The sequence below is a fragment of the Bos taurus genome, chromosome 15, assembly GCF_002263795.3.
Source record: "Bos taurus isolate L1 Dominette 01449 registration number 42190680 breed Hereford chromosome 15, ARS-UCD2.0, whole genome shotgun sequence".
Lineage (NCBI taxonomy): Eukaryota > Metazoa > Chordata > Mammalia > Artiodactyla > Bovidae > Bos > Bos taurus.
In genome coordinates, this window is record NC_037342.1 from 29,653,330 (window position 1) to 29,666,090 (window position 12,761).

The 12,761-nt window shown below is 48.9% G+C and overlaps 1 protein-coding gene across 3 annotated transcripts; it reads left to right on the plus strand.

Moving 5' to 3' along the window:
- The first annotated feature begins 7 nt into the window (after positions 1-7).
- VPS11 (VPS11 core subunit of CORVET and HOPS complexes) lies at positions 8-10,285 on the plus strand. Of its 3 annotated transcripts, none has more exons than XM_024975463.2 (16): positions 8-298; positions 1,082-1,342; positions 1,428-1,575; positions 1,889-2,052; positions 2,658-2,905; positions 3,640-3,841; positions 4,222-4,373; positions 5,241-5,427; positions 6,087-6,233; positions 6,544-6,732; positions 6,835-6,996; positions 7,423-7,562; positions 7,655-7,857; positions 7,985-8,156; positions 9,408-9,630; positions 9,756-10,276. In XM_024975463.2, the coding sequence occupies exons 2-16, from the start codon at positions 1,196-1,198 to the stop codon at positions 9,918-9,920; spliced, it is 2,649 nt and encodes an 882-aa protein (XP_024831231.1). In that variant the 5' UTR covers positions 8-298; positions 1,082-1,195; the 3' UTR covers positions 9,921-10,276.
- The last annotated feature ends 2,476 nt before the right edge of the window (positions 10,286-12,761 follow it).

The following is a 12,761-nucleotide window of genomic DNA, read 5'->3' on the forward strand; positions in this document are numbered from 1 at the left end:
CTTCCCCGGAGGAGGGGACCTTCGGCCAAGATGGCGACCTACCTGCAGTGGCGGCGCTTCGTTTTCTTCGACAAGGAGCTGGTGAAGGAGCCACAGGGCAATGATGGGGCTGCTCCCGGGGCCGCGCCTGCCTCTGGACCCGCTGCTTCCAAGTTCCTTTGCCTCCCTCCTGGCATCACAGTCTGCGACTCAGGCCGAGGGAGCCTAGTCTTTGGAGATATCCTTCTTCTGGAGCTGTTCCTTCCCTCCTCGAATCCCTGAAGAGATCCAGCTGAGATGAAATCTGTCCGTCAGAAGGGTTCGTGTTACGGGCCAGTTTCCTTTAGATGGGCGCTCGGTGTTCCTTCTGTGGTCTGAGGGAAGAAAGGAGGAAGTCCGTTCTCTTTAACTTGTTGCCAAATGAGCGAATATCCTGGGCAAGTCGTTTAACCTCTCTGGACTTCAATTTCCTTATCTGCAAAAGGGGCGTAAAATAACAGTTGGGCAAGGTTTTTGTTTTTAAGGTCGATCAAAAGAACAGATGCAAGTTGATTTTAAAAGATGAATATGTAAGGTGTCATTATCTCCCCAGCCCATATTGTGGGTGCTGCCCCTGAACTCTGGCCTTTCTACTGTTTTTAAAATGGGGAGTTTCCAGAGATGATATATGGAAAAACCCTTGAAAAATTTAAACACTTGTATAGATTTTGTTTTTTATTGTGCATGTGTGCTTAGTCATGCCCAGTTCTTTGCAACTCCATGAGCTGTAGCCAGTGCAGGCTTCTCTGTCCATGGAATTTCCCAGGCAAGAATACTGGAGCGGGTTGCCATTTCCTTCTCCAGGGCACCTTCCTGACCCAGGGTTTAAACCCGTATGTCTTGTGTCTCCTGCATTGGCAGGTGGGTTGTTTACTAGCTGAGCCACTGGGGTGCTGTGCTGTGCTTAGTCATGTCCGACTCTTTGGGACCCCATTTACTGTAGCCCGCCAGGCTCCTCTGTCCATGGGGATTCTCCAGGCAAGTATGCTAGAGTGGGTTGCCATGCCCTCCTCCAGGGGATCTTCCCAACCCAGAGATCGAACCCAGGTCTCCCGAATTGCAGGTGGATTCTTCACCATCTGAGCCACCAGGGAAGCCCTGGGGGTAGTTATTTGCATTCTGGCCTAAATGTAAGAATCTCCCCTTGGAAAGGAGGCTCCTTGACTGCTCTGCACATATGGAAGGCCAGATCTGGTTCTTGCCCCGCTCCCTACAGCTTACGGGTTTCCAGGCCTACAAACTACGGGTGACACACCTGTACCAGCTGAAGCAGCACAATATTCTGGCCTCTGTTGGTGAGGACGAAGAGGGCATCAACCCCCTGGTGAGTCCTAGAAAAGAAACAGGAAAGACCCACAGGCCTGGGAATGAGTATTTGCTGGAGAGTGACTATCATTCACACATCTGAGATCTGTCCCCAGGTAAAGATCTGGAACCTGGAGAAGAGAGATGGTGGTAATCCACTCTGCACTCGAATCTTCCCTGCCATCCCGGGGACAGAACCGACTGTTGTATCTTGTTTGACTGTCCATGAAAATCTCAACTTTATGGCCATTGGTAAGAAGAAAGAAGGCAAAGCTAACACCCGATGATTCTTTATAGATTTTCTTCAGAGTTGCTTCTACAGCTCATTTTCAGGAGACCGTTTTGTACTGAAGTGAGGCCTTTTGAGATTTTAAAGTTTGGGATGGGATAGCATTTAGTTTTGCTCTTTGAAAATGAGTCCGTGAGTCCTAATCCTCATGGTAACCACTGGAGAAGTTGGGTATGAGGAGAAAGATGGTCACTTCTAAAAAGTGCCTCTAAAGGTCTTTTTCTGCTTCCATGCCTTTTCAGCCTCAATAAAATACTGTTCCCTGCTCTCCTGCAGGTTTCACAGATGGCAGTGTTACACTGAACAAAGGGGACATCACTCGGGACCGACATAGCAAGACCCAGATTTTGCACAAGGGCAGCTATCCTGTTACTGGACTGGCCTTTCGCCAAGCGGGAAAGACCACTCACTTGTTTGTTGTGACAACTGAGAATGTTCAGGTATGACCAGCGCCTCCTGGTATGACTGTTGGGGCAAGTAGGAAAGGCTCTTTTATTGCTCAGGGGGCTAGGGTAAGGAACTGACAAAAGAGGTTCTTATATTTTTAATCATACAGCCTTGAGTCATTTGCCTAACTTAATATTTTATTTCTTTACTTAGGAGACTGGGAAGAGTTAGAGCTAGGAAGAGAACTCTTGGGCTTGTAGCAGAAGACCTAAGTTTTTCTTCTAATAGGCTTGTTAAGTGACACTGGACAAGTTACTTCTTTGGTTCTTGTGCTTCTAAGATAACAGTTTACTCACACCAATAGTTTTGTTTTCTTTTCAGCCAGAGTTTTCTGATAAAGCAGTAAAATTCTCTTACTTGCTGAATATCTGTAGTAAGTAGTGATAGTGTATACAGAGGAAGAAAATGTGGGTTCTGCTTATATATTTAGTAGATGGCTGATGGTAATGGCCCATTTAATGGAGAAGGCAAGCATCCAGGTAAAGTCTTAAGGTGCTAAGAATTAAGAGAGCCAGTATGGAGGTGGGGATACCTTTGGGAACATTTAGATGCCACCTCCTCAGAGGGAGCCGGTTAACCCCTGTCTTACTTCTCACAGTCCTACATAGTTTCTGGAAAGGACTATCCTCGTGTGGAATTGGACACCCATGGCTGTGGCCTGCGCTGCTCAGCCCTCAGCGACCCTTCTCAGGACCTGCAGTTCATAGTGGCAGGGGATGAATGTGTCTATCTGTACCAGCCTGATGAACGTGGGCCCTGCTTTGCCTTTGAAGGCCATAAACTCATCGCTCACTGGTTTAGAGGCTATCTTGTCATTGTCTCCCGTGACCGGAAGGTTTCTCCCAAGTAAGGATTCTATGGAGAAGCAAAAGGGAGTGGGCTGGGCTTGTTCCTTAGAATTAACCTGATTTCAAATTCCTAATGCCTACATCCTGTCAACTTCCTACTTTGTACTTTTTGTAGACGTGTTTACACCTAGACTCAGTTATAACATTTTTTTTTTCGGCTGAAAAGTGTGCTTTTGCTGCAGACATTTGCTGAGCAGTCCTTTTGCACTAGAATGCTCCAGGGAATTTGGGACCTGGCATTGGGTTTTTTAATTACTTGGGCGAATTGAATTGGGTAGAGGAATAAGGGATTGAGTAGTGGAGAGATTGGAAAGTGCTGGGAGATGCAACACGGGGTGTTTTTTTTTTTTTTCTGAGTCATCAGAAAGTGGGACAGAATCTTCAGCGTGATGCAGGTGATCCTTGTCAGATATTAGTTTTCATTCAGTACTAAGCCTAGTGGACTACATATACCAGGCACTAATTATTTGTTAAATCTTAGGTGTTGGAATGTACTTCAGTTTTCAGTCTGTTGCCTGTATTAATTATAGGATCCTTAAAGGTGACTCCAGGTCTACACATACTCTTCCCACAACTGCCAGCACCATGCTGCGTATCGCAGGATGAGCTGCTAGCAGTGACTTGTTCTGGGAGGAATAGGTAGCACCAGAGTTGTCAGGGGAAAGGAAATAGAGGGGAGCTGAGACTGAGGTGGTACAGATAAATATCTGGTGCTTTTTCTTTCCCACACAGGTCAGAGTTTACCAGCCGGGACTCCCAGAGCTCTGACAAACAGATTCTCAACATCTATGACCTGTGCAACAAGTTCATAGCCTATAGCGCTGTCTTTGAGGATGTAGTGGATGTGCTTGCTGAGTGGGGCTCCCTGTACGTGCTGACGCGGGATGGGCGGGTCCACGCACTGCAGGAGAAGGACACACAGACCAAACTGGAGGCAAGGCCACCAGGTTCCCAGAGCTGGCTATGGGCACCCAGACACGGCTCTAGGAACAGACTCCCCAAGTCGCCTTGGCCAGGGTGTTTCCTTCCCTTTGGGTCATAGCCTTACTTAGCCTCTTTAGGGTAAGATTCCATGGTCATTGGCCTGGGATGTGGCCTTAGAGGGAAGCAGTGGGTGGGGGTCCACTCTGCCTGACTGCAGAGAACTTAGTGAGGTGAGCTGATGTTAGTCTTGGGGGTGTCTGGGGGTCTCACCCTAAGATCTAGGCTGATTGGAACTTCATAACCGTCTGGCTTGTGTGTTGTGGATGCATTCTGGGAAGGTGTCTTCTCAGGCCTGCTTCTTCCAGTTTTCTAATCTCTATTCCTTTCCAGATGCTGTTTAAGAAGAACCTGTTTGAGATGGCAATTAACCTGGCCAAGAGCCAGCATCTGGACAGCGATGGGTTGGCCCAGATCTTCATGCAGTATGGGGACCATCTCTACAGCAAGGGCAACCATGATGGTGCTGTCCAGCAGTATATCCGGTCAGTCTGGAGGCGCTTTAGGATATACCTGTGGATGCGGGAACAGAGAGCCAGCTAGACTGAAACCTGCACTTGGAGACTGGGGTGGGCGGTGGACTCCATCATGAATTGTCCTTTTTCCTACATAAATTGCGATGCCTCAAATGAGGAGACAGTATACCTTATTGGAAAGGGAGTATTTAGGGTCAGATGCTACATGACCAGTGTGCAGTTGAGCTGATGATACGTGTAAGTGCTAGTCACTAATTGTGTTTGATTCTTTTCGACCCCATGGACTGTAGCCCACCAGGCTCCTCTGTCCGTGGAATTCTTCAGGCAAGAATACTGAAGTGGGTAGCCTTCTCCAGGAGGTCCTTGCGACCCAGAGACTGAAACCAGATCTCCTGCATTGCAGGTGGATTCTTTACTGTCTGAGCTATCAGGAAAGCTCTCAAGGAAGTTGAGCTGAAAAGTACCTGTTATTTTAAATGTTAGCTTGGCCTTTGTTAATACTCATTTTGATCAAATTCTTTAAAGGGGAAAGGGTATTCATCTCTTGTTTCCACAGTTTTTTTCCTTGGTACTAATTAGTTTTTTGACCTAGTGAAGAGTTCTAAGACCCTGTCTAGGTTCTTTGCCAACCTCTCTACAATTCCTGTTTTCAGTCAAGTCTAAAAACCAGTGTTCTGGAGCTTTGCTGCTCATGTGGTCCCCAGTCTAGTAGCATCGATACTACCTGGGATTTTGTGAGAATTGCAGGGTCTCATGCCTCACCCCAGACCTGCTGAAACAGAATTTGCATTTGGAGACCTGCAAGTGATTCCTACGCACGTGAAAGTTTGAGAAGTATGATGATCCTGATGCTGTTTGACACCTGTGTCTCCCTAGAACCATTGGAAAGTTGGAGCCATCGTACGTGATCCGCAAGTTCCTCGATGCCCAGCGCATCCATAACCTGACAGCCTACCTGCAGACCCTACATCGGCAGTCCTTGGCCAACGCCGACCACACCACCCTGCTGCTCAACTGCTACACCAAGCTCAAGGACAGCTCCAAGCTGGAGGAATTCATCAAGGTGCAGGGTGGTGCTGGCAGAGGGTTCCTTGAGGGGCTTCACCAGGACTGCAGGGAGAGGGAAGAGCTGCCTGTATTTAGGGACCAGAATCCTCTGGTCCTCTGGTCTGTAGGCAAGGAAGAGAAATAGTCTTTTCTGTGAGTTCTGTCCTGTCTCTCCTCTTTTTTTTTTTTTTTGCTGTACTGTACGGCTTGTGGGATCTTCATTCCCCCACCAGGGATTGAACCTGGGCCCCCAACAGTGAAGGCGTAGAGTCCTAACCACCAGACCTCCAGGGAATTCCCCCACTTTTGTTTCTTGATGCCAGAACTTCTCTTGGTATCTAAGCCCCAGGAAGCCCAGTGTCCCCAGAGGCATCCCTCTAACAGTAGAGGCAGAGGAACACTTACGGAGAGGCAGGATAACTATGTTTTAAAAGCATCATTTTGGGGACTTCCCTGGCAGTCCAGTGATTAAGACTTTGCTTCCACTGCAGGCGGCATGGGTTCGCTCCCTGGTGTGGGACAACTAAGTTTCCACATGCTACTTGGTGTGGCCAAAAAAAAAAAAAAAAATCCACCTTACTATTACCTTAAGAATCTGGTCTTAGAATGAGATGCATATTTCCTTTCCAGCCACAACCTCTCTGTGAATGGTTTTGTCTTGTGTCTTCCTGACAGACAAAGAGTGAGAGTGAAGTCCACTTTGATGTGGAGACAGCCATCAAGGTCCTCCGGCAGGCTGGCTACTACTCTCACGCCCTCTATTTGGCTGAGAACCATGCTCATCATGAGTGGTACTTGAAGATCCAGCTAGAGGACATCAAGGTAGGTGAGCTTCCTGACTCAGGCAGGTCGTGTTCTTTTTCTGGTATATCCCTGGGATGGTGAAAGTGTCTCCTGGGACTTCCCTGGGGGTCCAGTGGTTAAAGAGTGTGCCTTCCAATGCAGTGAACATGGGTTCAGTCCTTGGTCAGGGTACTAAGATCCCACATGCTGTGGGGCCACTGAGCTCACATGCACCACAAGTGGAGAATCCACGCAGGGAGCCCCAAAAAGAAAATAGTAATAAAAATAAAGTGTGTTTTGATGGGTGAGGCAGGAGCATGCAATTCTGCTGCCCTTTCTGTCCCCACAGAATTATCAGGAAGCCCTCCGGTATATTGGCAAGCTGCCTTTTGAGCAGGCTGAGAGCAACATGAAACGCTATGGCAAGATCCTCATGCACCATATACCAGAGCAGACGACCCAGCTGCTGAAGGGACTCTGTACCGACTATCGGCCTAGCCTTGAAGGCCGAGGTGATAGGGAGGCTCCAGGCTGCAGGGTGAGGCCTCGGGGAGAATGGCTTTTGAACATATGGGGGTCATCTCAGGGGCATGGGTAGGCCCACTCACTTGGCCTCCTCTCTCATCCCTTGCCATCGTAGGCCAACTCGGAGGAGTTCATCCCCATCTTTGCCAACAACCCTCGAGAGCTGAAAGCGTTCCTAGAGCACATGAGTGAGGTGCAGCCTGACTCCCCGCAGGGCATCTATGACACGCTGCTTGAGCTGCGACTCCAGAACTGGGCCCACGAGGAGGATCCGCAGGTGAGGCCTGGCAGAGCCACCAGAGGTGTTGAGAAAAAGACAGCACTTCCATTTCTTCCCTGGTTGCCACTTGCTGCTCGCTTTAGATCAATAACACCTCACCCTGAGGGGCTAAATGGTTCCCCATGAAAAGGAAATTGAAGACTTTCTTGCAAGGAGTCAGACACCACTGAGTGACTTTCACTGCTGGTCTAAAACCAGAGTTTTAGGCAGGCTAAGACTCTTCACTCCCAATGTGGGGGGCCTGGGTTCAAACCCTAGTCAGGGAACTAGATCCCACATGCCTTCCCTGGCAACTAAGAGCCAGCACAGCCTAAATAAATACTGGAGAGAAAAAAGAGGAAATTGGAGTGAGGGGAAGAGTAGTTGACTTGCTGAGGGGTCACTTTTCCCCTAAAGTCCGGCAGCTCCACCCTCCTCTTCTAGGTCAAAGAGAAGCTTCACGCAGAGGCCATCTCCCTACTGAAGAGTGGCCGCTTCTGTGATGTCTTTGACAAGGCCCTGGTCCTCTGCCAGATGCACGACTTCCAGGATGGAGTCCTTTACCTCTATGAGCAGGGCAAACTGTAAGAGTCAGGGGGTCCTCAGGGGAGGGGGCAGAGCTGAGCCACTCGCCCGAGGGAGGGCCGGCTGCTGACGCACACCCCGCCTGGCGCAGGTTCCAGCAGATCATGCACTACCACATGCAGCACGAGCAGTACCGGCAGGTGGTGGCCGTGTGCGAGCGCCACGGGGAGCAGGAGCCCTCCCTGTGGGAGCAGGCGCTCAGCTACTTTGCCCGCAAGGAGGAGGACTGCAAGGAGTACGTGGCGGCTGTGCTCAAGCACATCGAGAGCAAGAACCTCATGCCGCCCCTTCTAGGTACTCTGCGGGGTGGGCTGGGTGGCTAGGTGGGTGCAGGCTGCTGGCGGTCGGGCTCTGGGGCAGGGGTTCTTCAGCTCTGTCCAGAAAGCTGCATGCTTCATGGTTTTGCTTCCTCCCACCTCAGTGGTGCAGACCCTGGCCCATAACTCCACGGCCACCCTGTCTGTCATCCGGGACTACCTGGTCCAAAAACTGCAGAAACAGAGCCAGCAGATCGCCCAGGATGAGCTCCGGGTGCGGCGCTACCGAGAGGAGACCACCCGCATCCGCCAGGAGATCCAGGAGCTGAAGGCAAGGTACTTGGCATCCAGGAGTGTAGAGGTATCCAGGGATAAGCTTGTTCTTCACAGGGTGTCATTTTTTACACACAAAGGTTATATGGAGTGAGTTTCAACATTTCATTCTTGAAGATCTGTTTTAATGGGGGAATTCCAAAGAATGATTTATTACATAGAAGATGATTTATTGGGTTTTGTTATCTTGTAGCAGGTACTTTTCTCTCTAGATATGCCTGTATTTTACCTTTCCTAAACACACGTCTAAGTTGTGGTGGGAAGCCCTTGGAAGTAAAAAACGTTGACAAAAAAGTGGATAGTTTACAAGTATTTATAGTAGATATTAACCCTTAACTTTGCCATTAGCTTTATAAAATATTTGTTATTGTTCTTTAGTCACTAAGTCCTGTCCAGTTTCTTCATTCCATCAATATTTACTGAGTCCGTTTTGTCTTAAGCCCCATTCTTAACACATAGAAAAATCCCTGCCTTCACAGAGCTTATGTTGTGGAGGTAGAGACAGACAGTAAACGTGTTAAATAAGCAAACTATTGTAGTGTGTTCCATGGTGCTAAGTTCTAAGGAGAAAATTGAGGAAGAGGAATAGGGTGAGGGGTTTAGGTGTGTTGTAATTGATAAAGTGGCCAGGAAAGGTCTCATTGAAAGGGAAAGGGTCACATGCGATTAAGACCTGAAAGACAATTTAGTGGCAGTAGGGGAAATTGAAAGAGAGATAGCAGTCCCCCCATGGATTGGATGGACATGCTGGGAGCATGCTGAGACTCCCTGAAGGCCCAGCATGGGGTCCTCCTGTGACCTCCTTTAGGTGGTAGGAAGAACAGGGCCTCATAGTTCCTATTCATCATTCATTCATGGCTGCTCTGGGTCTTTGTTGCTGCACACAGACTTTCTCTAGTTGTGGTGAGCAGGGGCTATTCCAGTTGCAGTGCTTGAGCCTCTCATTGTGGTGGCATCTCTTGTTGATGAGAATGGACTTTAGGGTGTGTGGGCTTCTGTAGTTGGCGGCTTGTGGGCTCTAGAGCATGGGCTCAGTAATTGGAGGGCACAGGGTAAGTTGCCCCAGACTATGGATTGAACCCGTATCCCCTGCATTAGCAAGCAGATTCTTAACCACTGGACCTTCAAGGGAGTCCTTGTCGTTCCTTAATGGAGACGTCTCTCTTCTTGTTTCGTCGAGCTGTCTCCTCTTTCCACATGGCTCCTGGCCCTGCCCTCATTCTTTGCCACTCTTCTGGTCTCCCTTGCCTGTAGTCCAAAGATTTTCCAGAAGACCAAGTGCAGCATCTGTAACAGTGCCTTGGAGCTGCCCTCAGTCCACTTTCTCTGCGGCCACTCCTTCCACCAACACTGCTTTGAGAGTTACTCGGAAAGTGACGCTGACTGCCCCACCTGCCTCCCTGAAAACCGCAAGGTCATGGATATGATCCGGGCCCAGGAACAGAAGCGAGATCTCCACGATCAGTTTCAGCATCAGGTGGGGAGGGAGGCGTGGCCACATGACTGCCCCACCCACTGGGAGGCGGGGAGTGCTGGAGGGCTACTGTTTTTTTTTTTTTCCTCCGCCTCGAGTTCTGACTCCGACCTTTTCTCTTTCCTCAGCTCAAGTGCTCCAACGACAGCTTCTCTGTGATTGCTGACTACTTTGGCCGAGGTGTTTTCAACAAATTGACTCTGCTGACCGACCCGCCCACAGCCCGACTGACTGCGAGCCTGGAGGCCGGGCTGCAGCGGGACTTGCTCATGCACGCCAGGAGGGGCACTTAAGCGGCTAGTGGGAAGGGGTGTGATGGTAGAGGCCCAGCAGCAGGGACACAGGGGTACAGAGACAGAGCTGTTGCATAGGAGTCGGGGAGACCTGCCCAGGACCCCCCTCTCATCTGATGCCATTGCCCTCAGGACTTAAGGGGACTTTCTTTTCCTGCCTCCTCCTTTGGCTGGCCAATCCGCCATTCCTCCTGTTGCTTTTCTGAGCAGTGTAGATCATTCCAGACCAGTGGGGGAGGGTACCTCAGTAACCTCAGAGTCTGGACAATAGCTGCTTTATTCTCTATCCAAGAGCACCAGGCTGTGCTTGGGTCCTGGCTCCCAGAGTCTATAAATAAAAGCATATAATGATTTCATGGTTGAAAGATTTATTGTGGAGACTTCCTGGTGATTCTTAACTGCAAAATGTACTTCTTTCCCTCTGCTCTCCTAGAGCGTCCTTTCCCTTCCTATAGAGTTCCTTAAAGATGATGTTAAGGAGACTTCATGCCAGTAACGAGTCGGGCCTCTGGCATTTAGCACAGTTCAGTTTACTGAAGAACGTCTGCAAAGGCTAAGGCCTGAGACCCAAGAGCAGCCTGGACTAAGGCTGCTCTGTAGTGTGGCTGGTCTCTGTGGTTCTTATGTGGACTAGGTATTCAGGCAGGAGGCAGATTCTGGTGAGGGGCCTTGGACTGAAGCTTCATAATGGGTGGGTTGGTGTCTTGCTGTATTCAGTACCAGATGATAAGCAGGATAAAAAGGGCCTTTATGAAACATTTTTTTCTCTCTCAAAAGTTGTCAGCTGAAGTTTGTATTGTTACAGGTGTCTGTATGTCATTTGGGTTACACTGCCCATTGGAAAATTGCTCCTATGGGTCCGTTTGATTAAAAGAAGTAACTTGGACATTGTGGTTTAGACAGTATTTAGAAAAGGTGGAGTGCACTACATTGGTAGCAGCTGAGAATACAGACTTTGGATCAGCTGTCCAGAGCTTGAATCCTAGTTTCACTTAGGGCAATTCTGAACCTTCTCTGAACCTCAGGTCTTCGTCTATGCGTAAGGAATTACAACATCTTTCTGGTATGGCTGTTATGAAGCTTTAAGGAGCCAATCAATGGGTGTGTTATTGGTCCCCAGCAGGTTGGTAACTCCTCAATGGATCCTTTGCTTGAAGTTGCAAATGCCAGTAGAAATCAAGTTTGGTATAGCAGAGTAGAAACTTTATTCACTGATGAAGGAATGGAGAAGAGAGAGCACGTGCTCTAAAGACACCTCCCTGCAAGGAGGGGAGTAAGGGAATTCAAAAGATAGGAGGCAGACAGGTCAGGCTAGGAAAGGGGCAGAGATTTTGGGGGGCAGCCTGGGCATGAGTCTTCCATGCTTCTTTGCACACAGCAGGAATTGTGCCTAGTAGTGTATAGATAGCCCCCCTTGGGCAGGGATCTTGGCAAGGTGCTGAAGAAAAGGTAGCTTTGGACACCACCAGGTCTCATCTGTTTTGGGGCTGGTTTGGGGCTCTTGATCACCCCATATCAGCTGCAAAACATCTCTGTCAAATACTAGGTGCTTTTGAAACACACACAGGTAAGTCAAGTTTACAGACACTTTTAGCCCTCGGGCTGGTATGGATGACAGGTGTCCAGATTTGTGGAAGTGGTTAATACACGGTTAGCGCTGTTAATGGTAAAGCGTTACTAACTAGCCCTTTCTTGGCTAACACTAATAATGTATTGGCACTCCCTTTTCACAGTTATTTGTCTTTAGGCATGACCTTTGATCTCTGAGCCAGTTTTGACTCATTTTAAAAATAGAAATGCCCTGGCTCACTGCAACTAGATAAAAGCCCACATAGCAATGAAGACCCAGCCCTGCCAAAAATAAAACATTTTTAAATAAAAATGTTGCCTACTTCAGGTTTGTAGCAGAAGCACTGCATAAGCTGCACTAATTGCTTGTGGCACAACTAAGGAGATAAAGCTGTAGAATTCTGGATGATTAACTTTCAAGAGCAGGCCCTTTTTGTAGGTTTTGAATCCAGCCTGGGGGCATGGTAAATTGCTCAAGTAGCCTTACTTCCAACCCTCCATACACGTATGGGTGCTCAGTCATGTTGGACTCTTTGAGACGCCCTGGACTATAGCCTACCCTGGACTATAGCCTACCGGCCTCCTCTGTCCATGGGATTCTCCAGGCAAGACTACTGGAGTAGGTTGCCATTTCCTCCTCCAGGAGATCTTCTGGACCCAGGGCTCCAACCCGCACCTCCTGTGTCTCCTGTACTGGCAGGCGGGTTCTCTACCACTGCACCACCTGGGAAGTCCACAGCCCTGCACAGTAGGGCTTAATATCCTTTTCCTCTTGGGGCCTCCCGCTTTGGCTTATTGACTTAACTTTTGGGGGGCAGCAGGGACGACAACTTATTTTGTGGCTAAATCTGGGGAGCGTATTTTAGCCACAGGACATCAGTACTCCTGGCTAGGTAAAAATAAAATGAACAGTTGGGCCTGGGTCTCAAACAATGAAGACCAGAGCCAGCCTTGGGGAGTAGGGGTGCTCAGTTCAGTCGCTCAGTCATGTCCGATTCTCTGCATGTACCCCATGGAGTACAGCACACCAGGCTTCCCTGTCCATCACCAAATCCCAGAGCTTGCTCAAACTCATGTCTATCTAGTCGGTGATGTCATCCAACCATCTCATTCTCTGTCGTCCCCTTCTCCTTCCTTCAATCTTCCTGAGCATCAGGGTCTTTCCCAATGACTCAGTTCTTTGCATTAGGTGGTCAAAGTATTGGAGCCTCAGCTTCAGCATCAGTCCTAGCAATGAATATTCAGTTCCTTTAGAATGGACTGGTTGGATCT

Excerpts from the sequence above, each read along its gene's own strand:
- VPS11 (XM_010812509.4), top strand. The coding sequence starts at position 31 with ATGGCGACCTACCTGCAGTGGCGGCGCTTCGTTTTCTTCGACAAGGAG. Across the intron at positions 218-1,193 it reads AGGGAGCCTAGTCTTTGGAG|ATATGGAAGGCCAGATCTGG; the intron begins ATATCCTTCTTC and ends ACTGCTCTGCAC. Across the intron at positions 6,997-7,422 it reads CCCACGAGGAGGATCCGCAG|GTCAAAGAGAAGCTTCACGC; the intron begins GTGAGGCCTGGC and ends CTCCTCTTCTAG.